A 27,874-nucleotide genomic window follows, 5' to 3' on the forward strand; every position below is an offset into this window, starting at 1 on the left:
TTCTTTATTCAATTGAATATGAATGTGGTGGGGGCAACTAGATGTGACATTAATGATGGGCGCTGCTATTTAGGTCAGACCACAACAGAGTGCAACAGGAACAGGTAGCACTGACAAGACAAATAAAAGTCAACCAAACGAGTAAAAGGCCATTTTGTGTACTCTACCATCTTCCAGTTAAGTGATACAATTTGTCGTCCCTAGGAAGACTCCAGACAGGCACAATGATAATCTACATTTAAAACTGTAAATTGCTCATTTGAACATAAAAAGGATACATGCTAAATCAATATAAATAAATGTACCAATACTACTACAACTATTACTGATTATTAATGTGTTTTATAAAATCAAGATGAAAGTACTTGTTTTTCTGATGCAATATATCAAACATGCTAACATTTTCCAGACACTCACAAAATGTTTTTCAGTTATAAATTATTTCTTTAAACTACAAAAATACAAGACATACACACACATATATGTGTCCTTTTGATAGATGGAACCAGTTCAGTCTAAACTTTTTTCATCTTTCTCTATCTTTTTGGTGGTAAACTTAATTTTGTTTTGGTAATCTGAACGATCTTCTAACAACAGGAGAGTATCTCCTATTTATTCTGTTTTTCCTATGGATTCTGTTTATCTTCTCAAATGCAAAATGTTCAAGAAGTGATGTTTTGGATTTGCAGCTCCATGCCTTATTATTGCCATATAAAGGCAGGGAAATTTATCCCTAAAACTTTAAATAAAATACAAATATTACAATTTGCAACCATTTTCTCCTAAGAATGAACTCTATTTAGATGACAGACACAGTTTCTCTGCCACACCAAAATAGTGACTTTGCCCCACAGCAATTACATATTTCAGCAGCCTTTCCAAGACAAATCAAAGAGGAAAATCTACTCTGCTGTTCAACTGATTATGTCATCTATGTGACTGCTTTTACTTAGCCTAACTATAGCAAGCTTTAAAGTTCTCAGCAAGAAAGGATTTACAGGAAATTACAGCTACAAATACAGATATCCAAGTAAGAATCAGTTTTGCTGGGGCAGGGACTTCAGACTTTGGCTTGCCTGCGCTTCTGGAGACGGAGCTGGCAGGAAGTGGAAAGGGAAGCAACGCACTCCGGGCCGGGATAAGCAGCTCAGCAGGAAGCGAGGGAAGGCAGTTCCAGGCCAGTCAGCAAGATAATGAATTCAATCCAACCTCACAGTAATGAGGAGAAAAATAAGTTTGACTTTGATTTTTAGCTCCAAATTCAAACAATGCGATTAACAGTCATCTACTCTCTTCCTCCCATTGTAACAGCGCATAAAACAAGCTTTGTTTGGTTTAGCATTTAGAGCAAGAGAAGACACTACTCGTATGCACTGGTGCCCAGAGCTGTGCATAATCAAACCCTGTACAAAGAACCACGGGACAGACTCAGGCTTTAGTGCCTACAGAGACAGACATCAAGTGGAATTTTCACAAGAACCTAAATGGGATAGGTGGCTACATCCCAGGGAAGTTAAAGAACAAAAGGAGAAAAAAGTCTCGGTTCCACATTGCTTTCTGTGGAGAGGTATTTGCCTCAAGAGACCGTTTTCCTAATTGCTGCAACTTTTCCATCGGGTTCTCTAGAAGGAGAAGGCACTAACCAAGTGAAAAAGAAAGATGATGTCTTGAAAAAAAATAAAATTAAAATTCTCTTTCTTCACAGTTACTAAGGTTTTGTGCCTGTTTCTTAGAAAATGACCTTCTGAAATTCTATTGATTACATAGCTACACAAAAGTAGCAGTAAGTTTCCCCAAAGGATATCAGTATTAAGAACACTAAGAGAACCATTTCAAACTGGAATTACCTAATCTTTAATAGCACACTTCAGCTCATCTGTGATTAAATGCACAACAACCTACAAAGTCGGTCCTCAACTGTTATTTGAGAAAGAAGGACTAGAAGGGAAAAGATTTAGTTGGGTGCTATAAAAATAGGAAGCTAGTAATAAAATTTAGATCCTACTGAATTTAACAATGCCGTTATTTAACTTTATTCTGCGTAATCCTTAACAGAAACTCCTATATTCTAGCTAATTAAAAACCCCAACTGTATGTCTCCCAGAAACAGAGAGGAAAGAATGAATAAAAAGAAAACTCAACATCAATACCAGCAAACTGAAGAAATAGATTCCAGATGCTTAAAGACACATTCTTTTTGTAGTCTTTCTAGTGTAGGTATGAAAGTGGAAGGTTGGATTCTTTCCATGTTGTCTTCCAAATCTCTTATTGATGTAAAATTGTTCCAGTGGAACTGGGTTGGCCTCATTACAATCACAGAAGAAATACCACATGCCTCGTGTTATCCAAAGTTTCTCAGACCAGAAATGCTACAACAGTTTCAGTTTCACCTGTGCTATAGCAAATCCAATCCACTTTTAAACTTTTTTACACAGTCCTTCAATGCTGGTAACGTTAGCAGTATTGCTAGAAGGAATCACTCAAACTATTATGTAAATACAACTCAGACATGATAACTGTGACTTCAGTAGCATATGGTATTTGTAACTCAAAAAAAGAATTTGGTAACAAAATAATTCTATTTTGATATTTTATACAGTTAAGAGTTTGGGCAAAGAAATTAAGAAGATGTAAGTTCTCAAATACAACTTTTTATAGCCTGTACATCTGCCATACACACAGTAAAAGAAAACTGTTTCCACTATTCTTACTATATATTAAATTAGGAATCAGCAGTCTTGTTCCGTAAAAAAAAAAAAGTTAACACCACAGAGAAACCACTGTAGAATGTATTGGACAGCACTAGTTGCATCAGTTTTTCACAAGTTTATTTGCAAATGACTTCAGGATTCTTAAAGGCTTTCTTCTCCAAAGGCAGTAGCAATGAAATGAAATACTTTCCAATACTTTCCTAGTTTGTTATGTGTAGGTAAAGTGGCATAGAAGAAAGCTGTTTGTACTTCCTACTCCAAATCTTTCACTGAGTCGCCATTCTCAGTTTATAAGGAAACAGTATGCAAGCAACCCATATGAGTCATCCAGTTGGTGGCAAGAGTTCCACTGACTCCTGCTGAGGCCCAGGAAATGGGTGATAAGCCTGAAAAGAATACAGAAACACAGGCCCATGCTATTTGATAGCCCAGATCCCAAGTCAGCCTTTCTGGAGCAATATAAAGTTAGAAATATGTAAATAATGAGGACTGTGGTGCTGCAAAGAAACTGAAACATGAAAAGCTGGATCAAATCCTGATATGCCAAATGGCTCGGCTATCCCAGGTGGAAAGTCTGTGAGCACAAAGTGCTTCACAGAAGACATCAAACAAGATACTACTGAGTATGCAAAGTCTCCCACCCCTTCTCCCACTCAAAAAATTAGGAAAAATACTTGAAGAACAGGATATGATTTCCTTATATAACTTAGTCAAACACAAGCACAGATAAGGGAAATGCTTAATTTACCTAAGAGAAGCCAAATAACTTTTAGTGATCACAGAATCACAGAATCACCTAGGTTGGAAGGGACCTTTTAAGATCATCTAGTCCAACCGATGTTGGACTAGATGTTGTTGTTGCGTACACTCTCAACCGATGTTGTTGATGCGTACACTCTTCTGAAATCAAACCCTCCAAAGCAGTATTTAAACAAAACAAGAAATATAATTTCTGATACTAATTCTATCCCACAAAGACTAAATGAAAAAGTAAAATTTTACTTACTGCACTTGCAGTTTTAATTTTCAAATCCTTAAGTTAATAGAGTCTTCAGCTTTTGTTTTGTTTTGGTTTTGCTGGTTTAAGGTCAGATCTGAAATCCACTACAGCACCACACATTGGGAGAAAAATCTATTAATTACGGTCAATTTGTCACTCTTAAATTTAAAAATATAACTAAGAAGTAGTAACTCCTGGATTTGTACACAAAGGTACTACATTAAGTAAAACATCCTGAGAAAGGATTTTGAAAAGGGACCCCTGACTACAATTTAGTAACTATTGCCAGCAAAAAAGAGTTTAATGGTAATGAGTCCTTAAAAAACAGCAAACACACCCCCAAAACTAAAAGTTCATTTAAGATTCTGGAACAGGGATAAATTGTATTTTAACTGCAAGTTCATTACATCACACTGAATGTACTTTCTACTCTTTCAATGAAGAGTACATAGTTAACTGAAAACAAGACATATAAATCACAAGTCCTTTTCTAGTCTTTATCAAGCTCTTTCTCTCCAGGAAAATTTCCACTTTTTAGTATAAGCTTTGCAGCGCAAAATGCAGATGTACTCCTATTTTCCACAGAAGTCTGTTGATACACAGAAGAATCTTGCCCAAAGTCAAGACGGCAGATGCTCCAGTTATGGGATTTAACCAGTCAATTCTATCCTCAAAAATATTGTAATAAAATGTGTTCATGAGTGATTCCATTGCATACATCAAGATCTATAATATCATATTGCCTGAAGTACTAAATTTGAACCAGTCTTGAAGCGTATTCAGTAGAATAAATATATATTTCTATTCACTCCAGAAACTATGAACACATGAAAACTGTGTGCTCTCAAACAAACATCTGCCATCGCAGATATTAGCAAAATCTGCTGTACTTATGGAATGCATACAAATGAATTATAAAAAAAATCTTAGAATTCTTAATAAATTTTAACTCTATTTTTCTTCAGAAAAGGTTTAAAGCGTTTGAAAGTAAATAAAAAACGTACTTAGTCCACAAGCTGTTCTAACACCAAAGTAAATCAGGCACTGAAACTCAAATTGCTGTAGTTTAAAAAACAAAACAATGCCCCCACCATTTAAATTTTACTTACTGCGTTTGCAGCTAATGAGACCTTTTTCTTCCTTTTTTCCTCTGTTCAGCATGTATTCTATGTGATTCTCATACTGACATTTACAAAACACTGAAATACTTGTGAACTCTGCTTCTGAATATAATATTAAATATAATGTTAGTTGAATACTTGAGGGTGCATTGCTTGTTTACTTAATCAACCGAAATGCACAGGATGATTTTTGTAAAACTAAGAACTCGCCAACTGAGGAAAAGCCTCAACCTGATCTTAATACTCTGACCTCTGCATCTGAAACTTTCTTCAGATGCGAAGACAATCCCACAGTAGTCATCCAACTTTCACCAAGCCCCAAATAAAGTTCTTGCACAGGATTATCAGGAGAATTGTACTGTTAAATGGGCATTCTTTCAAAAAAGAAAACAGAATGGCTTCAGTTCTTTGTCATACAATAGTTAAATACTGCATCATATTTTCAATAAAGGCCGGACTAGATTTTCAAGCACCCTGACCAAAGTCTGAAAGCGATTATATATTCATACAGTTTCAATTTCGTGACGTCTAAATGGGAAAAGAAGTTCTTTCTTCCTTTCTAGTTCTTTCTTGCCTTATGACATTGCTGTGCAAATGTAAGCAATTACATTGCTCTGAAAAGAGAGAAGTACAGCTGCTTCCAGTATTTTAGACAGAGGTGAACTGATACCCTGGGTCACATTTATCTACTGTGGAAAATTCATGAATTGCAATGGAAGATGTTTCCTTTAAATAGCACCATTCACAGCAGACTTCCAAGATGATAGATAGAGTTAAAAAATGCCGTATTAAAGATTTTTTGAAAACACAGAGTCTAATAAAGAAGAAAAGCACAAACTTAGGAATTAACTGGAAAGATCCAGTTTTCTGGTACTGATCTGGGAATTATAAACCAAGAAGTAGAAAGGGTGTATTTCTCAGTGTTCCTTTACAGCACTGTAATATAGGTGAGATTTTCTACCTGTTCCATCTTGGAGGAAGGAGTCCCACTGGTGCAAACTTGAGTTATTAAAACTCCTCAGATTTATTAAGGGTAAGTATTTTGCCCTAGATTCTGATATTGTTTCACTATTTACTAATGGCTAATTTAGTGTGTGTTACAGAAATACAATTCCTGACAAATACACCCCAGCCTTAGTATAAGAGAAATCAAGGATCTATGTCGCATGCAATAGCTGAAAGTCCAACATATCAGGCAGTTCATTTGTTAAAGCTGCTAGTACAGATTAAAAATTGTATTTTACGTTATTCCTGATATCACATATAATTAACTTTTTTTTGAAGAATACCTTAAAGAAATATGGCAGAAATAATGAAAAGAAACTAAAAGTTATAGCATGAAAAAAGACAAAGGACTAGGCAGTGTTTAAATCAGAGTATCTATCTCAGCTTGCAGTACTTTCCTTAGTATAGACCTTTTGAAAACCCAGAGAAATTATGAAAGTGTTTGATCTTCCTTTTTGGACTTGCATCTTGCTTTCTTTGAAGTTTTCTTTTAAAAACTCTAACTTGCAAGTAATACACACATGCTCCTCTCAGTCATTTTTATGTCCAGAGTCTGCCTTTTACAGTGGCAAAACAACTCTCCCCTACCAGGTACAAAGCGTCCACTAAAAGGCTCTAGCGGAGAAAAGGAAAGACTAAATTCTGAACAACAGGTAAAGGTACCTATGGAAGATGAACAGCTCTACCTCATTATTTTAGAGGTAACTCCTACTACACACAACAGTTTACCAGAGTACTTCTTTCTGTATCTGCATGAAGGTGAGACAGCAGTGAGAGGGCTGGTGGAAGGACAACCAACGTTAGCTAGTCTCACAAACCATACTGTATTCTGAGAGTACTGCAAGAATTAATACAGTACTGACACTGCAGATGCCTTTGCAGAGGTATTTCCAAGAACATGTTATGACTAGCAAAATCTTTAAAGGAAAAAAAACAAACACAAAACGACACAAACCCACATAATTATATTCTGGGAAAATGACATTCCAATGCATTCATTATACTTTGGCAATGCAAAATCCACAGATTTAGTTGACAATATGCCTTAAAGATCTGTCACAGACTGAACAGCTACCAAATTATAAGATCAGCTGCTGTTATAAAAGTAAGAAAAAGGTTTCTGACTATGCAAGTGTAACCTGTAAAACCTGCTAACAAAGCTTCTGACCACAGAACTACTGCCCTTTTGTATGCAGCTCTTTTTACCTACTGCTGTGGTAACATATTTTTAGCAATGTATTTACTTCAGCTAGTAATACTCACTTATGAAATACTGAGATTATAGTTTGCTTTATTCTCTGACAGTATAAAGAATGGCTTATCACTGAGAGGCATAAAAAACCACGCATACTTAATAGTACCAAATGTCCAATAGTAAAACAGAGTCCAAGAGTCCCTCTTAATGATGGTCACATTCACTGTAGACAAGGGCTTCCCATGAGTAGTGTTCTTTATTACTCTAAGTTTAATTTTTAAGATACTCACTGTACTGCAGAAGCACTGCCTCAAAACAAAAGTAACAGCAAGCATAAATTTTGCTGATTTACAGAATATATAATGTATTAATTTTCCTCAAGTGCTTTGTTTCATCTTTACCGAAACTCCATATTATGCACCACAGGTTTTTAGTATTGTTCACTCTTCCTAAATGGGAAGTGTAAAAGACTAAAGTGATTTAAGATCCTGAGGCAAATGAGCACAGGTTAACAGGACTGTCTTTTCAGAATGTCTGCTTATTATTTTTAAAAAGCCTAAGAGTTTGAAATTCAGGCTTTTACCTAAGAAATAACAATGTTACTTTTCAGTTAAATAATTGATTCTTTTAAATAGCTTTCAGAACAGGAAAAAGTATTTACCTCTACTTAATATATTACAGCACTTCTATGCTTATTTTCAATGGATTCATGGAGTAAATATGCAACTGTATGCAGATTTTGAGCCTCCACTAAGAATGTACTTTGCTAAGTTGACTTCTGTTTCCAGCTGTACTCAAATATTTATTTTAACCTTTCAAGACTATACTCAAAAAATATAAGTTGACGTGACACTAATTTAGAACTCACATTTTAAAAATAGAAGTAGATTTTTAGGCTATGTTGAAGGCAGTAAACATTTGGTTAATAATGTTTAGAAAATACATTAATGCTCCCAAAGTTTTCACAACCTCACTGGTACATGGAATGGCCAAGAACATGGCTAGACCTGTCTTTAATGTACATATTAGCTCATCTTACTGATGCCCTAATCAATTAATTAAAATATATTATACCAAGATTTTCTTCCTCAATGATATTAACAATAAGCAGACTTGACTGCTGTTGTGGGGCATAAGGGTGAAGAGTGAACAGATCGAGTCAGAGCACACTACTGCAACAACGAAAGCGTACAGCAAAACACTAACAAATTATAACAGAGTATAGGTTAAGTATTTTATGAAGTACAACCTAACAAATATATGTAAACAATAATATTATTTGTATTTTTCACATCATATCATGCTATATGATAAGCATTGGATTAATCTATGTTGTGTCTTGTATTATGGAATAGCTAGCCATATACAGAATTCCAAAAATGTATTTCTGTTTCAGATCTTATTAATGGTTTCACTTATGTATGAAAACACCACTATAGCTTTTAACTTGATAATTTTCTCCAGTTTTTTTCAAAAGACACACTAGGCATAAGCAGTGGTAAAATTAAAAATGCCTATTCCAAAGGCCTTACACCATTTTGTTAGGAAAAAAACCCAACATATGGAAATCAGAGCTTTTACTACACAAATGGAGAAGAGAGGGACACGAGTTTGGAACACGGTATGTATATGAGTTTCATTACTTTTCTATTTCAGTCTAATGCAATTTTCTTTAAACAAGTACAAACTCTTACAGTACAATACAAAGGCGCCTTTAAACCAAATCTTCTACCAGCGTCTTGCTCCCTGCAAAGCACTTGTTTTGGCAAACAGCTAGAAGACTGCCAAGAAAAGGTCATCCATCTTTGTCTGAAAAGCTTGAGCCAGCTTTATACAGTAAGAGCTTATTACAAACACACAATGCTTACCAGATGTTCCATCAGCTAACTGGATACAATCCAAGGGATGGCTATAAATCCACAGAGACATGTTCGTTACGAAGGCATTTGCCACACAAAGTCAAAATTACATAAGCATCATTTGGAGAAGCTCTTCACTGAGCAGTGCAGTTTAAAAGGATCATGCACCAACAGACCTAATTGTCACCAAGTGCTGATTTGTGTTTGCACTGATAACTTTAAAAAGAATTTGGGGCTTGGACAGTTCGCCTGCAAGGTTCATTTTCCCAACCAAATGCCTGTGCCATTACTGAAGTCAGTGTTAACTTTTAAGGGCAAAGAACTTAATGTAGATTGTCACACTATTATTTCACAGCTCCTCCTCTCAGGCGTTCCAGTTATTATCATTCAGGTAACAACATACAGAAACCTGCTTTCAGATGCCAGGCTACCAACAGGCGAACTTTTGTCTCAGGAGAAACACAGCACCTACCACACCAAGTAAATAAGCACCAGAGTCAGATGAATTACAGATATCTACTGACATTAACTTATTCTAACAAATTTGGGAAAAGAAGTGATTTATTTAAAGATGGTCATTTGAGATAGAAAAAAGTTGTCTGGCTGAGCTTCCAAGTTTCTATATTAGTATAAGTGCAATGCTTGGGCTGTTGGGTTTTTTTTGGTTGGTTGGTTGGTTGGTTTGGTTGGTTGGTTTTTTATATAAACAAACTAGAAACTCAAGATCTGGATGGGCAAAGATTTCTTCCAGTTACAAACACACTCATAAAATAAATTAATAGTTCCAAGAAGAGAAAGAAAGAAACCTAGATTCATTTTTGTAATAAGCATCCTTACTTCAGCACAGAGGTATTTTAACATTAAACAAAATAAGCCCCAAGAGAAAAGACATATTAGTAATAGTTTTGAATTATCCCTCTCAAGAGGAGAAAATGAAGATATAGCAGAAGGAGAAAACTTTGCAAATCAGTTTAAGTTTTATTTATTTCTTTGATTTTACCTTTTTTCCTCACTTGTGGTTTGAATGACTGCTGATCTTTTGGTACTGAAGAAGTGAAAAGCTGAATGGGGAAAAAAATAATCCCCCAAACCCTACCTACATAGAAACAAAGCTTCAGAGGAAATAAGCTCTCAGTTGATACCCTGCATAATAAGCTTTGAAAACAAAGACTCTGGTTACATTTGTAGTTGGCTCACAAACTACTGCTTGCTGTTGTTCTGTTAAAGCAAGGAAGCCTACAGAAGGAAAAATTTAAAACTAGTGTAGTATCCTACCTTTACCCAAGCTATGAATAAAAAGGTAAGATTAGGACTTTAGAAGCAGCAGAGTCCTCCCTACTGAGACTGAACAGAGCAGAGCAACAAACGTGTACCTGGTTTCTCTGACTGGATATTTTACTTTACACTGGGAAGGGAGAAAAGCTATACAATATGGACCCTTCAAACCCTATCTCCCATAGCACACAATATTCTTGAGAACTTTCAGGAGGAGCTGCACTTGTGAAAGAGTTCTAACTCATAAACCTACCTGAGCCAAGTGACTGAAGACAGAAAACACCTAGTTAGCTCTGACAGTTCAGCACTGTCCTGTTCGGGTACTTTCAGATTACTTTACCTCTCAGAAAAAGGCTCAGCCTTGAGTCTAAAAATATAATGTTCATGTCACTTACTGAATCTTGGTAAACAGCTTCCCAGGCATCAAGGAGCATCCTTACTTCACAGATACTTTACATTTTATCCCTGGAAGGCTGCCTGCCCCAGTGCCACAACAGATCCATTCATGCAGATCCTTTCTGCTCCACCTACAGCTCTGGAGAAGCTGCAGAGGCTTGTTGGGGCCCCCTCTAAGGGCAGCACATTCTCACACCATTTTTGCCTCTCCCCAGACTCTATCTATATGGCTCTTCCTAAGCCACTTCCAACACATCAGTTTCCTCTCAGACATTAAAATACAGAAGAAGGTAAGGATGTGTGTGTGTTGAATCAAATCAATCAAATTTTGGGTTGCAAAATAAGAGATAAGAAGGTCACTGCAGTGAAAGCTATTAGGGGACTCTCTAATTCTTCTTTTCCATGTGTTTACCATAAGCACATGGGTTATTATATAATAGGTTCTCCATCTTCATTTAATAAAACAAACAAAATCTAGAAAAGAGGTAACCTTTGTAAACAAGAGGCTAAGCCAGCACAGACAAAACTAATACAATAAAGAAGGTTGACTTCTGTGTTAAAGTCTTAAAATGTAGTTATTTGCAATGAAAAGCTGGTGACCAACTCAAAACTTTCTTTTAGAGAGAGTGCTATTCCTACTGGCAGTAGCATAAGGTAGGCTAGAGATACATCCTGATGGAAGAAATGTATCGATGCGAATAGAGAACAATTTATACCCCCTAAAAAACTGAGAAATATTTCTAGAAAGAGGTGAGCTGCTCTCCACCTAGTGGAAGAATATTCAGCTGAGGTCTGTCTACCTACCTATATACTAGAGATTCTGAACAAACACAAGTGTTTCACAGCCTGTTCAACACATCAAGACCAGCAGCTGATGGCTACCAGAAACTATTTCATGGCCTGCCTCATGAATCTTTCAACAGCACCACAAATGTCCCAAGATGGTAACAAACAGAGATAACACCTCCCTGTCCACCAACCTGTCAAAGTTGTGTTTGCAACAGAAGATATCAGTGAAAGAAAACACCACACTTCACTAACACAAATTCCTGAAACAACCAAGACAACTAGCTCCTGGATGCATGTCATTTAGCCTTTGAGATTTCTGGGTAAGTATCTTGTGCTGTTTGCTGTTCAGACAGTACTTAGCACAACCAGATCCCATTTTCTGGGCCCTTATAGCATAAGAAGCATAATTAATGATGATGGCAACAACAACTACAAAATAGACAAGGGAACAAAAGCTCTGACAAATGGATACATTAGGAATTGTAGAGACAGTTTTCAACCCCTAGGGAATTTTCTACTAACAGATATTTACAAAAGGATGCTACAACATGGAACAGAAATACAATTTTTCTTGCTGTATTGATTCTACTGAATTTAGATGCCTGGAATAAATCCTGTGGATATTCTGATTAACAAGCTGTATCTATGTTATAGATTTATCAAGTATGAGACACAAAAATGGCATTAAAAAGCATACTCTGCTTCTACTATTTTCCTTTTTCCTGCAGAACTTCTGCCATAACATACGCCAATCAGCAATAAATGTATTTACAAAACTGAGAGCCTTTTAGTAAATGAGCCAGGAAGAGTTAGGAAACCTCTTCTAAACTTGTGTATTTTGACTTAAATGTTAAATACAAAACCTGATGTAGTCAGAAGTCTAAAGACTTCTTTGTTGGATATTTCAATGCAAAATGTCAAATAATCAACCTAAACAAAATACTTTGCATTCACGAAATACTGCCATGACTTCAGCCAACAGGCTTTATCGACACCTTAAGTTCCTCATCCTGTGAAACTTTAGTATCTTACGAGCAGATGAATCTGCAGGTGAACGTATTAGAAGATGTAGTCCTTCGTGACTACATAACTTGTACACATAACCAAGAATTTCCAACAGGCTGCTTTCTGCAGCATGAGCTGTGGTGTTTCTCTGCAATTCAACTGCCCACTCTAAAATGGGGAATCTGTAATTATATAGAAAGGGAAGTGCATAATGCGAATTGGGACATCTAACAATGATAAATAATCATTTCAATTAATTAGACATAGTACATAGAAAAAGAGTTTTGAATAGTTCTTGAATTTGTATTACATGCTACCTATAATAAATACAGTTAAGGAAAAAACCTAACTCATCAAGGTCATTCTGAAGTCATTCTACAGTTGATTCGATACCGACATATTGCAAATGGTAACTTAATTTCTAAGTTGGTAGAAAGCTACCATAAGTAACTGTATACATTTGTGTCACACATAAACCAATAATTCCAAAGAAAGGAGAAATCTACAATGACAAATGCAGCAGGGAGGTCCCAAGCTTTTAAATATAGCAGCATCTGTCTTTCAGCCTATATAAAACTGACTTTGTTGAAAATTTTTTTAATCATTCTTCAGGCAATTTACCTCTCTTACCCACTTGATGGCCATCTGTTATTCCAGTTTATAAATTGAATCACTGTGTCATCATATTAGTTATGTTTTAAACTTTCAACCTGCATTTGGATCTTTATCATCTACACTGGAGCTCTTTAGTATTTCTGAAATAATTCAAAAAACTTCACTCACAAAACTCTATAAGCACTAACATAGATGAAAAAACACTGCAATAGCATGTCAATAAAACAGTCAATGAGTGCACTTCGGCCTAGAAATAATGCATACACTACAACAGCACTGAATTAATATAGAAAATCAATATGACCTCGGACAACAAGCAGCACTGAAGAAATTAATAAGCAGCGTGTCTTATAGAGTCCCCTGTTCATTGAGAGACTGATAAACAGACACACCCTTCTCCATAGCCCTGGCAGACGTTGAAGACTAAAAACCTGTGCAATCATTAGATCCAGTTTGCAAAGTACCAGAGAATTAATATAATAGATCTTTCCCAAGCTAATTACGTCTTACAAACACTGGTCTGCTATCAACTTTGTTTTTCTTATAATTGCATATATAAAGAGAAGTCACCAGATGTTTGGTTAATAGCAGAATTGACTGATTACATGCTTTGCAAGTCTGACAAAATATTCTGGCAAAGTAACAACAACAACCACCACCCATATTTTGATCTGGTCTCCCAAAAGGAAGTTATCAGAAATGCTTCTACTTAAAGATCCTATGTGCTTACATATAACACAGTACATGGCTCAATGAAATTAAGCAAAAAATTCCAACTAATACTGCTGGATGCTGTGAGACCCACAGCAGCTCCATTTGTTTATTTGACCAAAGGGATTTGTTTTTAAAATATCCCTTAAAGTTTTGAGTGGGCAGTTGTTATTTGTCACCACTTAAAAAAATCCAATAAAAGTATTAACATTATAAACAAATATTTTCATAACTGGAACTTTACTGATTAACCATTGCTGTTAGTTTAGCCTGTGAATGGATACCTTAGCGTGTATCTACATTTGGGAAGTTTCCACTGACACAGCTGTTTCCATCCACGGGAAACACAAATACATATGTACACTGAAGGCACAGACCCATTTTAAATAAAGTAAATCTACAGAAGGTAAATAACCCTGCAGATCAATTTCAGCATAGAGTACAAAGACCTGAATCACAGGTGTTACGGAAATATGGGTTACATAGTTTAAAATGGAGAATTAAAAAAACTTATTTTAAGAGCTCTTTTCTCTCCCTCTTCTATGTCCACACCAGCAAAGCATGCTAAAGTATTTTCCAGAACTGGTTTTGAAAGTACAATATGGGAATGTCGAAATTTTAGCAGAAAAAATTTAAATCCTAAGTTTTGAGGACATCACCTTCTGCATGATAAACAGTTCATTTAGCATTTTCTTTTCAGTATGTGGGCCAGACAGTTCCTACTACAGAATTTACAAAAGATTGCTAAAATAAATAGCTACTCACCCTCCCTCTCAGTGCAGAGCAAGCATTCAGAAGCTATAAGCAGGGTCCAAAACAGGATTAGTGTAAAAAAAGGTGATGATAAAAATGTTCCTGTTAGGTTTGTTGTACTTGTAAGGGCTTTTTATGTAGTTTGGTTTCCACTTCTCAGACTTTAGCTTTTCTGTTTTCCAATCTTTTTCTGTTTCAAAGATCAGAATTGAATGGGAGCAAGTTCTAGAAAATAATGTTTTCAGAACAAATCCAAATACCTTGAAGATTTGAACAATATACTCTGAGAACAGGCAGTGCCGCAAGATACCAGTGGATATCCCAGTCTAAAGCCTTGGGCTTTCCAGGCTACCCCCTCACAAGTGCACAGTTTCTACTGGAGAAGTAGAGCTTCTCCTTCAGGCAGCTTCTGAAGGAAATGTCACAATATAGGAAGTGTCAGAGAAGCTGGCACAGCTCTATAATCTCCTGTGGATTTGTAGCTCATATTTAGAATGGGAAAAAAATTGCAAATAGCAAAGCCAGCAACTCAACCCTTCTTTCTACAGTTCCACATAAAAATACATGCCAGATGCTGATATTGATATCTAAGGGTGGCTCCCAAGAAGTCTGTCTCAACGGGACAGGGAGAGGCTCTTTACCTCCCTTTGTAATCTGCCATATTTCAATCTGTTCTGTACATGAAAGACACCCAAGCAATGAAAGTCCATGAATGATTCAGTTTGGAGGAGGGAGAAGAAGGAAGAGAAATTGTGTACTTTTGTTGAGGAAGTCAGCTTATAACAAAGAACTGTTTTCATTGTTTTGCCATGCAAGTGCAAATAGTGCAGAGGGATAAGCAATCTGGCAGTTGAGACTAAGGGACAATTGAATTTTAAGAGGTATATGGTAACATCTTAGAATCTATATTACATAAAAGCTCACTAAAAGTATTGAGAATGTACTACTAATGACAGTGTTTCCTCTTTATCCACCACTTAGGGTTTTAGATGTAAACTTTGAATTTATATAGCAATTTATTCACATAAGGGCTCACTTGCAAAATTAGGACTTTTGCATCTTAGACGCAATTTAATAGAGGACAAAGCTCTCTGCCCAAATTCATGAATTCAACTAATCTTAGCTCAATTATACCAAAATAAAATTTGGGTACCTATCTTAAAAAAACCTTTTAGAAGTGCCAAATAACTGACATTACATTACTCATCGCTGATAATTAGAAACCTGCATATATCACATAGAATAAACAAGTCCAATTTTCAGCACACAGAATTACAAGACAATACTGCTTGGCAAGTATATACTACAACTCAATGGCTGAATTTTTTTTTTATTGCCTATCTTTTTTAAAATACTGCTAACTGGGAAACATGCAACATGATTGCTTCCTCCAGCTAAAATTGTTGCTACAGGTATTTTTATTTTCACAAATTGCAAATTTTTTTCCCCCTCCAGAATCTGAGGTGAAATAGTGATACTCATTTGTGCAGCATGAAAAGAATGCTACGTACTCTGTTGCTATTCACAATGAAGACTGGAGTTCAAAAACAAGCTCCTGGTTAAGAAATTAGGTCAAGAGTAGCAATCACCTCAACTCACCAACCTTAATCTTACGTTCCTTTCATAGTCAATGAATACAAGTCAACTACAGTGAACTGCCCTACTGAAATGCATAAAATACATATCAGATGTATTCTATTTACATACATATATATATATGCATATATATAGATCAAATGAAACAGTCTATGTGTTTCAAAAATGCCTAAGTTAGTTTCTGTGTAGGTTAAGTGTGTCTTTTCACTACAGAAGGATGCGTACAATTGTTATGTTAAACTAGGTGCTTCACTAAGATAGCTGAAGTGAGAGGCGACTCATCCAAAATTTGCTAGACCTCAGCCCTAATAAAGCACTCTAAAAATAGGGTTTCATAACATCGCTAACAAAACAGTACAAAAACTGTTTATGAACTATTATACAAACCTTGTCCAATTTCCCTTGTGAGGAAAACCCTAACTTTCCTAGAGAATATTGCAATACTTTTCCACAACACTTTTCCACGGTTATTTAATTGTACCGGAAAGCTCTGAAACTATATAGTTCAACTGCATTTTGTAAGCACACCAACTTCTCCAGGGTTCTGCCAAACTCACCCTAACTAAAGCCTCTTGGTCTTCCCAAGGGCTTCCCATAAGACAGTATTTCATAAACTGTTCTCCCTCAGTGACCTGTTTCCATTTGAGTGCTCCCCTTCAACCATAATGTAGTAACACAAATTCTAGCTCTGCAAATTTCTTTCCAAGCACCTTGCAAGTGTCACAGGGTAACGCACCACATAATATGAGACATTACCATTGCTTTTTTTTTTTCTTTTCCTGTATAAAAGGCTATATGGTTTTAAAGAACTTTTGAAGAACTAAATAACACCATTCTTCCTGTTCTTTGACAGCTCGACACATGTGAATGCATCTTGTGATGGAACAGTAACACTATGCTCATCTGGGTACCAATTAACTATCAGTGAAATGTTGAAAGAACATCTTCCTGCCCTATGACAGAACGACACCAATGCCTTTAACCGCGTTAGTTCCACCATTGGCATGCCAATTGGCAAGATATGTGGAAACTACTACTAAACTGGTATTTTCTTCAATACGCAGGAAGAAAAAAAGGTAGAACATATCTTATGTGGATACAAAACGTGGCTATAAGATGAAGTTTAAATAATAGTTTGCTTTATTTTTAAAATTCAGGACTTAGAGAATATGTGTTTTTGCAAGCTACTGTTAGTAATTGGTCAGAGCACAGCAATTCATTATGAAGAACAGTAATATAAACGCATTCTTCCGCTGTTTCTCAACTGTGCCAGGCAAAATAATTTCATTTTGTAGCATTTTCTGTTTCAGCTCCTGTCAGGGTTTATGTGAATCTTTTTTATGTACTGTGAACCAACGATAACCTTGCTTAGCTGAGCTCAATGAACTACTGGGGAAAGCTGATCTGTGGACATCATTTAAAATAATCAAACCCAAACCAGCCATCAAGGCCATTTCAGCAGGTCAGGCTGTCATCAACAGCATGACTAAGTTACACAGATTTGCTTGTTCATAAATTCTCTTATTCCCACTATATACCACCTGACTCTGTTCCCACTTAACAACAGAAAAATATCTTAAGAATTTAGTATTTCTCTTCCATTCTCGTTCTGGGTTTTTTCCCCCAACATTTTATGACATGCTGTGCCATAAAAATGAAAGCACCTCTTACCATTGCAATGTTTTGGTCATTACTTTACTTGAAAAATAAAATGTTTAGCAGAAAAATACCAAATATTAGAATAATTTAAAAATAAAATAAACTCCTCCCCCCAAAACCTTTAGTTCCTTATGACTTCTACCTACGTAATGGTTAGCCTTCTTCCAAAAAATAAGAATTTCGAAGTTTCTTCTAGAAATTAATACTATTAAACTATTTTTTAATAGTTAGTTTAGTAAATAGTTAGTTTAATAAAACTCATTTCATTACTGTCCTTTTAGCTGATATTGTTACCATCAGTGATTAACAGGGTAAGATGAACTGCAACAGCTCATTGACTCACAGGCAGATAAATCAAAATATGTTCACTTTAACTTGAGCTCATACAGATTTAAGAGGATATTGGTAAAGCAGCTCCTCTAATACTTTCGTTCCAAAGACCCTTAGAAAATTCCATTCACGAAAAAAAAATAATATCGAAAGTCCCTACCTTCACCTGACGATCCTGAAAGGTCTATGATGACATACACTCTGCCTTCTGGCTCCAAGTCAATCTGCAATTGAGAAGAGAATTAGAAGAAAACTTACAACAGCTCCCAAAGCAAGTGACTGCACATGCAGGAAACAAAAAGTTTCCAAAACTTGTGAAGCCAACATGTAGGCAGGACACAATGGCAGGTCTACAGTTCACTACCAACAGAGCCTCCTTTTGCAAATAGGTGTCGAGTACCTTGTTGTGTTGCACCTTCAAAAACGAGGTGTGTGCCCTTAGCACTTGGAAAGCTTGAACCTAGTGAATTTTACAAATCAAATATTTAAAGCAGTGTTCTGCCATACATTTGTACCAATATTTCCAAGGAGACAAGGAAGAAAGTTAAAAAGTGGTAGTATCAAATAACTTTCTTAATTTATACTGACCCCAGCTACGCAAATGTGAAAAACAACACTGTGATCTATTTAGATCCCAGCAAGACAGATCAGCTCTGGTCACAGAATGGGGGAAATGAACACACACAGCTTATACGGACGTTTAACACGTGTTTATAATACGCCCTTTGTGTTCCCACAGGGAGGAAGAAATACATGCTTTATTGTCTTTTTCTGAAATAAAAATCTGTTTGTTTCTGCACCATTCTGGTAGATTTTAAGGATTCTTTGCTCTTGTGGAGATGACTTTCACTCAGCATGAAATACAGGTGTTCAGTGTCAACCTGCTGTATTTCAAAATTTCACAGGCTGTGGGAATAAGTTCCTGGACACTTGGGCACCACAATGAAGAACTCATTACAAATCATTACAAATGGTGCCCCACACATTGCAGACAGCCACCTATCTCTCAAAAATTAAACTGTAACTAGAACACTATGTAATCAATAGCTCTTACTTGTCACACAATTTCAGAGACTGAGTGAAGGAGTGAAGTGACATGGTGTACATTAATACTACATTTTCATTCTATTTTAGAAAGTAAAGCACACAGATAAAATTGCATGCCCACTGCCAGGAAGCCTCAAGTGGCCTTGTCTGCCGAGGCCTGTCCTGTGTGCCAGGAGTGGGCAGCCAGGGGGGCACCGGGGCAGGCCCAGCTCTGGGCATTAGGCACCTCCCTGAGGATGGCGGTGGGCCAGGCCCAGGCTTAGGCCGGGCTGTGGGCCTGCGGGTGGGCCCGGCTCAGCAGGGCCTAGGGCAGGGATGCAGGGAGCTGGAGACCATCCCTGCGGCGGCCTCACTGGGGCAGGGGCTGACAGGAGGTCCTGGGCCGTGGGCAGAGTAGGAGAGCCCCTGGGGCCGGGCAGGGACTGTTGGTGCCCTCTGGACCCCAACACGCACAGGGAGCTTGATGAGATGAGGCCTGCCATGTATCAAACCGGGGTACACAGGACAGGTGAGAAAACAGGAGAAGGAGACATGCCCCCAAAAGCCCCCAGGTGAAAAAGCAGCAGGACTATGGGCCCTTCTTGGGGCCAGACTGACCGGACATGGGGCAAGAAGGGAGCCTGCCTCATCACTGGAGGCCAACCAAGTCCTGATCTCCATGGGCAGCAACCCCAGAACATTCCTGACACCTCTGCTGAGCCCAGGCAACTGCACACGGGGCTTCTGGATGGGAAAAGGCCACCTCCCCTCCCACCCGACCATAGCCCTCCTCCTCCTCCTGTGCCAAGCTGCTCTGCCCCAACACGGGAAAAGGGGACCTTGCTTTGCCAATGTCAGCAAACACTGAGCTGCTTCCTAAGTCACCAGCAACATCAGGGTATGGTACTACGCCATTAAGATTATAATCATGAGATCACCACTTCACACTAATAACTCGGGAGACCAATCTGTTGGTCTTTGCAAATTAGCAAGTAAATGAGGAAAGGAAGGAGACACTAACATGTCTGCGCAATGCCAGGTTTTGCCTGTCTGCATTCAGCAGGCAGCTCCATGGAGCCACCTTTTCTGTCTCCAGGTTTCTCTCATCACCTGAGAGGACCTTTACAAGAAGGTCACCTCTGCTGTTTCCCTCTTTTGGGCCACAGCTGCTGAATGCATCAGGGTGACACAAGCTCCTCCCTCCATGAACCAGCTTCTCACAAAAACACTTCTGTGCCATTCAAGAGCAAGCCAGTAGAGGAGTTCACAGGTCCGGCTGATGTCATCGGACCAACAGATCAAGAAAATGATCTCAGCAGCTGTATTGTAAATAGACGAGGCAGGAAATAGGTGTTAGCAAGGCCAGGGGTTACTCAGAGGAGAGGAAAATGAAAGCGTGGTTGAGCGTTTTTCCATAAATAAAGTGTTGAATATTAACTAAAGACATTTTTAACAATTTCTGAACTGGCAGCATGAGTTTTGTGGGGGAGTTTTTTGGGTTTTTCTTGTTTTTAAATAAAGCTACAGATCTTGAAATATTGCTCCTCTCCCTTTTCAGTTTTTAAATAAAGAAAAATATTAGAAGATCAGAGGCACAGGTGCATGAATAGACTTTGATGTCTATGCTGAGGGAGGCTTTTGAAAAACTGCTACAGCACTCAACAGATGGCTGTATCAAAGACAGGCATGTCTAATGCTCTGTTTGTATCAGCACTATATTCTGTTTGGTTAAGCTTCCAGTAAAATACTTTAAAATCCCACTGTGCAGACACAGACACAAAACCCCAGCACCATCCCTGTAGAAGAGTCAGGCACCTGGAGGAGTTGGCGACCACCATCACAAAATCTCTGTTCTGCCCATTTAAGTACAAGCAGTATTGGAAGCAACTCAGGAAAAAGACTGGAGCACTGACCCCAAGTTTCCATTACCCATCAAGTGGACTATTTTCATATACAATTTATTAGAAATGCTGCTCACTGCTTTTGATTCAGAATTTTTGCTGATGCTCTAAGCAGAATGAAGTATTTATAAAAGGGAGTCTCTTTTACAAATAAAGTATGTTTCAGTCTTAGAATGTTCTAATACCAATGAGAATGAAATGGACATAGTCTTATTTTTAGATTTATAGAATACCCACATTTCAGCAAGTACATATGTTAACAGTCTCATCAGTGACATGAATCAGTACTTTTGCCAGAAGCCAGTAGCTCAGCTGCCTCAGCTGACCTTACATATAAAAAGAACATGGCCGAGAAAGCACCTAAACTGATAGGAATCCTTCTTTTGATCTCAGGTCTTTCATGTAGCATAGCAAGTATGGAACAAAAAGGACTGACTCTATTCTAATTTTGCATAATATATTTCTGATTTAATGCCTAGAAATATAACGGTATAAATACCTCCAAAACAGTCAGATTACTAGAATATAAACTACATTCCTTTTCTTTCAATCTGCACATTAAACTACACTTAAAAGAAGGTGGAAACTATGCAATGTCATTTTATAAGTAAGTAACAAAAGATGCATACAGCACAATCTGAAGTTACCATGAATTTTTCACCAAATGCCCTGAAAGTTATCACATGTGAAATGCCCTCAGACATATGTAACCAGAAAGAGAATGACTGGCTAAATTCAGCTGAATATAACAGACATCCTTGAATGCAAAGGAAATAAAATGATCACAGTAGTTCTGATTCTGACCCTTCTCTTTGACTAAAAATACTTCTGTCTGAATGTAGCCAAGCATTTATACATGCAGAAAGACAATACAAGACGACATGACTGTTCAAAAGGACAATAGGGAACAAGGCAAGATGCAAACCAGTAATGGCACAAAGGAGTTGAAAAAAGAGCAGCTTTGCTGTAAGCAAGACACACTCATCTGTGCAGCAAGACACACTGCAAAATATATGCCTCGCACACATACACGCCACATTCTCCACATGCAACAAAAGATGTAACAATGATCATTCAGCAAAACGTTTGACCACCAAAGCGTTTTATCCTGTTACTGGCCCATGCTATTGCTGCAACTTTTGCTAAAATACAGAGTTTTAGTAGGTGCAAGTAAGATTAATTGTAAAGGCACTTTAAACAACTTCTATATTGCTAAAATAATCCTTATGTGGCAGCATATTGAGACAAGTACAGTGATTGTTGGAAAGCAGCATAGATCTTGAAAAACTCCAGGCATGAATAAAGCATATTAGTAGCCCATTTCAGGGAACAAAAGGCAACCATCCATAAAACCAGACATACTTTCAGAGGAAAAAACCCGTGTTGAAACCATGGCCAAGTTTCAGCATATTGAAGGCATTTATATAGTTTCACAGTCATTAATGGATTTTATTTTCAACACCCTTCTGAGACAGTTCCCCATCTGTAAAATGAGATACTCCCAAAGGCACAAGCTAGACTAAATGACTTGCCAGAAAGTCATATAAGAAGGACAGTTAAACAAGAGCTGAACTCTGGTCTCTGGAGCCCAGACTGCCCACTGGACCATTTCTCCTATTCCTCAGTTAAGCTCCACTTTGTCAAGCTATACACATCCTGTGTTCCTGCAATATCAGACACATCCAAATATATATATATTTTTTTTTAAAAAAACAACTTTAATGGGTACATCTAGGAGGCAATTTCCTTTCTTTTCCATTCAGTTAATACTCATCAGTAAAAACAATATAAAACAAAAAGTTGCTTAAATATTTCTCTGCACCACTTCCAAAGCATCACAATTCTTGGGCAATGCTGCAGTAATGTAAAATTCAATCAAACTATGCAGAAGATTGTGAAAATAGTTCAGTTTTTCCTCACGGTTTGCTTTTCGCAAGCTAAGCACTCTTCTAGAAAACTAAGTCCTAAGTTCATCTAGAAGCTCACCATTTTCCTCCTCCCAGGTGCAAGACATGATTCCCAACCTCAAAAATACAAAACTCAGACAGGATTCTCTTGGACTATGATTTTGCTAAGGAAACCACACACTCTCTCTAATCCTATAAGGATGAGGAAGATTAGAATATGCTATGCAATTATTTCAGTTGCACCAATACTTCATATTTGAATACAAAGAAGATTTTACTTTCTTAACCACTGTACAGTCTGAATCATTCCATCAAGATTTGGGGGTGCTTTTTTCATTCTAGCTGATAGCACCAGCACAGAGATTTTTACATGCCCAACGGAGCAAACTAAGACCTGCTGTAAGCAAATGATTAACCACTATCTTCAGTGGCTCAGTGCCCCATTACCATGGGTTTTCATTTGATCATAACAGAGTCCATCAGCCACCTACGTTCCAATACAAGAATGTCACCTAAGATTAGGTGCACTGTACTCATTTAAACGCCAGCTTGTCTCTTGACAGAAATTTAAGTATAGTCATTGACATAGATCTCAGATCTGAAATAAGCAATGACTAGACAAATGCATTTTCCATAACTGAACATCCTAACCACAAAAAGGTTGAGTAAGTTTTACTCTGATGTTCCTCAGTGAGACGTATGTGAAATACAGTGAAACCTCTTCAACCACAAAGCTATTTAGGATTTTGGCATCAGTATTAAACCTAAACGGACTGTATAAGCAATAGAAACAGATAGTATTAAACCATAAATCCTGCTTTGCACCTCTTGTTGTGATGTTCTAGGATTATCTGATACTTGGATAGCTTAAAGCATAAACCTCCAAGCACATGATCTGTCACTGCAGATGGTTATTTGAGTCATGTAGGACTTGAGAAGTCAGTATGTATTAACCCTTATGGAGCACAGCATAACAGAAAGTTTCTCTTTGAACACATAGCTTCTCTGAAAAGAAGAGGGAAGGGATTGTGTGTTTAAAGAACTGATATCTTCAAAGGCTGGGTGTGTGTGTGTGTGTGTGTTAGATCTGCCGTTTTGAGGGGCATTTACTTCTCTGATTTTGATAAAATATTATTTCCATGAAAATCCATAGGAAAATCAGAACAGTTGTAATCTAATAGAGAACGACTGGAGACAGAGTCTGTGCTGGTCTTTTGTTCTTTACCCAAAAGATTTTTCTGCTTCAATTTAAATAGTAGAGTACCTATTTTAACTTACTTAATTGAAAACAAAACACTAATAGTGACACTTTTCAATATAGTCTATTTGACTGCAGTCCAAGTAATTTAAAAACTTTAAAAAACACAACCATCATTACTGGAACAGAAGCAAACGCTTGACCAAAACGGCAACTAGAGTAAGATTGAATTTGCAAACTTCCCCCAGCATTCACACGTGAATCCCTAGCAACCTCACCTAAAATGGATAGCTTTGCAATAGGCTCCATAAGGTCAGCAAAATAGCTGAGAAAATTTTATTTAATAATATTATCTGAAAATTAACAGATTTCTCATGTTACATCGTTAATTACATGAGGTAAACTTGACTTTTAAAGAAATTACCCAGAAATCATGTTGAGAAAACTTCCCTAGAATCTGTTTGCCTCCATCTTCCCCCCCATCCCCAACAGCCTCTTGCTCTTCTGCCCAAAGAAAGCAGGTCCCTTTCAGAGCCAGTGCACTACCACAAAGTTCACAAATCTGCCTTTCATTACGAACGTTACATATTTGACTATTATAATTACAGAGAAACATAACACAGCTTGCCGCATTGTAATTGACCACAATGATATACATAAAAGTTAAGAAATTTTGGCCACAGGGGACACTATCATTTATTTACTCATACTCAAAAGTCAACAAAAAGACATCAAACATCTTGCATGACCTACAGAAAAGATCAAACACTTCCCAGTGCCAGACACATGCACAGACATAATACAGAACAGAAGCAGCAGGGAAAAACAAGATTCAGCTGAAATAACCACAGTATTCAGAAATCAATTCTAAAACAAAAATCCTTCCATTACTTAATATAGCATATACCAATATGTAATTGCAGTGTCCTGAATGACATGTGATACGACTTTGATAGTCCATGATCTACTGCACCTAAGGCATTCCAGGCACCAGTGGAGGAACATTTTTGAATGCATGGTGACACACAAATGCACGTGTGTTTGTGCACAAGCATGCACATCTGCACACTCAGAAGTCACATACTCATTTTGTGTTTTACAGGGAAGAACAACTTTTATGGACCACTCTACTGGGACTAAGGTGTTCATGGTTCATTTTCTTGTAGAGTCCAGAAAGTCAACTTGGACAGATGGCTACATTTACATGCAACAAGACAGCAGAGCAGTCTAAATGGCTGCAGAAGGCATCAAGCAGCATGACCACAGAAGGGTCACTGCATGAAATCAAGTTTCTGACTCCCTGATCTGAAGGGAGGAAGAAATTATCTTCACTTTCTTGAAAGCTTCAGGTGGTGAGAGTATGTATGGCACGAAGTATTAACTATTATTAAGATGTTTAACAGTTATATGCCCAAACTGGTTATAGTTTCTTACAATTACTTAAAATCAGAATTCATGAGAGAGGGAAATAAATCAACGAGAGAGAAATTTCTTATGAGTGGAAAAAGAAGTCAATAACCTTGAGAGACGAGGCTGCCTAGACTAACCATTCAGGGCATTCTGTGCTTGAGCAGTCAATGGAGACTCTTACCAGTATGAGGGTCTCAGGCACGTGCGTGTGCTGTTTGGTTGGTTTATTTAACCCAGCACTGTTATTCTGATGATGTAAATGTCTCCTATTACTAAATCTTATGAAGGCAGGGACATAAGCCAAAGTTACGTAGTATATTTTCACTGTACTATAACTGTATCCATGCTAGAAACGGAGGTTGCATTATTTTAGTAATAGTAATGAAGATAAAAGTACAAAGGACCTATACAAACCCAGAGATAACATGAAGTATAATGCATAAGAGCTGGGTTTGGCTGAACAATAATCAACAATGTCTTGAGTGAAAGGACAGTAAAAACCCCAACAAAACAAAAGTCTGCATAAAGCCATTCACTTGAAACATCTGCTAAATGTATTTCAAGAAAGAAAAGAAACTCTTCAGAGCACAATCACTTTCCCAAGCAGATGGTTATTTGATTTAAGAATAAAGGAATTGCATCATGTGGTAAGATCTGACCTGTAATTTCATCACAAAGCTTTTCAAAATCTATTCTTTAATGCGCTAGTGCAGTGGCACTCTCCAAACCATAGGGAAAAAATTAGCTGTAACAAAATGTTTAAAACACATTTATCGTCTTGGCTTATTGACATTTTTTAATGTTGTGCTACAAAACTGCAACCAGAAGGGAGAGGGTTACCTACACACCTAGGAATTAAAGGTTGAACAGAGAATCGGGACTGCAAGCACATCATGATTAGATTAACATGTATTAGACACAATAGATTAACATGTATTAGGTAATACATGTTAAAAGCTGATTGATGCTGTCAAATTATTTTACTGCAGTACAATTTCAGATGACCACCTGGTGATATGCATAAGCCAAACTCATAGTTGGCACATTTGTTCAGTCTCAGGAATCACTCATATGTGATGATTTAACTGCACAGATATTTAGAGTTTCTCCTAAATTGCAATAATATTTCTTCTGCGTAGACATCTCTGCAACATTTTGGACAATCATCACAAAATAGGTATCTGCATAACAGTAAGTACATGGATAAGCAGAGGACCTTAGGATTGACTGGTACTTTTCCTGGTCATATACAACAGTTTTGGTGCACTGCATACATTTTTTCCTTATTTCCTTACTGTCCTTAAGTAAGACTTACTGTGCAAAGTCTTACAGATTAAGATGTCAAAGCAACACTACCTATTTCCTCTAAAGCATATGGTATTTTTCTTCTCTTTATGGTCAAAATGCTCCTTTCTTGCACTCTCGTTCTGCCAGGTATACTCTGGGAAACTCAAGACAGCGTATAGTAGGAAACATCCACATAGCATCACTGTACCAAGAATAAAGGAAATAGCTGTGCTGATTTTTAGACCTAAAAAATCAGAGAGATTAACAGCTGGAAGATCTAAGACTGAGGCAGCATAAAGTCAAATCCTTCCCAAATGAGGTAAAATAATCTCCAAAGGCAGGATATAAATAAGTGCTAGCAACTGGTGATACTTAGATGATGTGAAGCTGCCCTTCAGTTTCTCATCTGTTAATCCTATTCTAGTCCTCTGTAAAAAAGAAAGCTTCTGGAACTTGCCTACTAACCAGCTGTATTTTAAAACAGAAGTGAGAAATATCAATGACACCCTGGTTTGCGTAAAGATCTTGACTGCCTCAGAGGGATGATTTTCCCAGACCAACTATTAGAAAATATATACATCTCACACAAAACCTCAGCACAAACTGGGCAGACACTTCAGCATTTATCTCAGACCCTTATCGCAAGAGGCTCACATTTTCAGTCTTTAAACACTGCTGCGCAACACCTTTCAGTAACTTTCAAAAGAGGTCCTGCTACAATCATCAATTAGCCAGTTAGAAGAAAGCAGCAGGGATCTGAATCCACTTTGGTTCAGTTGTAAGTAAAGCTGTGCTGGCTTTGTTCCAGTTAGGAATAAAACTCACATCTAGCCTAGGTTTTGTTCCAATTAAAAAAAAAAATAAATTAGAACAACAACTACTGTTTATGAGTTTGAGTTCAGTTCAGCTCCCTGGGAAGAAAGGCAAAAGGCTTTTCTTATCTAAAAGGCAACCACATTAAATGTTCTTTCCATTTGTATTCACGATCACGATAGAAATTAATCCTCCATTACGAGGGAAACAGCTTGATTCAATATGCTGCAAATGGACAAACTGTACTTCGATGACAATCGCTGGAACTTTTAAGTAGTTTGTTATGTTTGACACCGACATCAGCTGCAAGCC

General features: G+C 37.3%; 1 protein-coding gene across 1 annotated transcript in view; it reads right to left on the minus strand.

Moving 5' to 3' along the window:
• PRKCE (protein kinase C epsilon) overlaps nt 1-27,874 on the minus strand; it is a 293,299-nt gene that overhangs the window by 174,337 nt on the left and 91,088 nt on the right. The window contains exon 2 of the mRNA XM_074144291.1: nt 18,181-18,244. Within this exon, the coding sequence (XP_074000392.1) occupies nt 18,181-18,244 (64 nt within the window). The remainder of the gene's footprint in view (nt 1-18,180; nt 18,245-27,874) is intronic.

The sequence above is a fragment of the Numenius arquata genome, chromosome 2 (genome assembly GCF_964106895.1).
Source record: "Numenius arquata chromosome 2, bNumArq3.hap1.1, whole genome shotgun sequence".
Classification (NCBI taxonomy): domain Eukaryota; kingdom Metazoa; phylum Chordata; class Aves; order Charadriiformes; family Scolopacidae; genus Numenius; species Numenius arquata.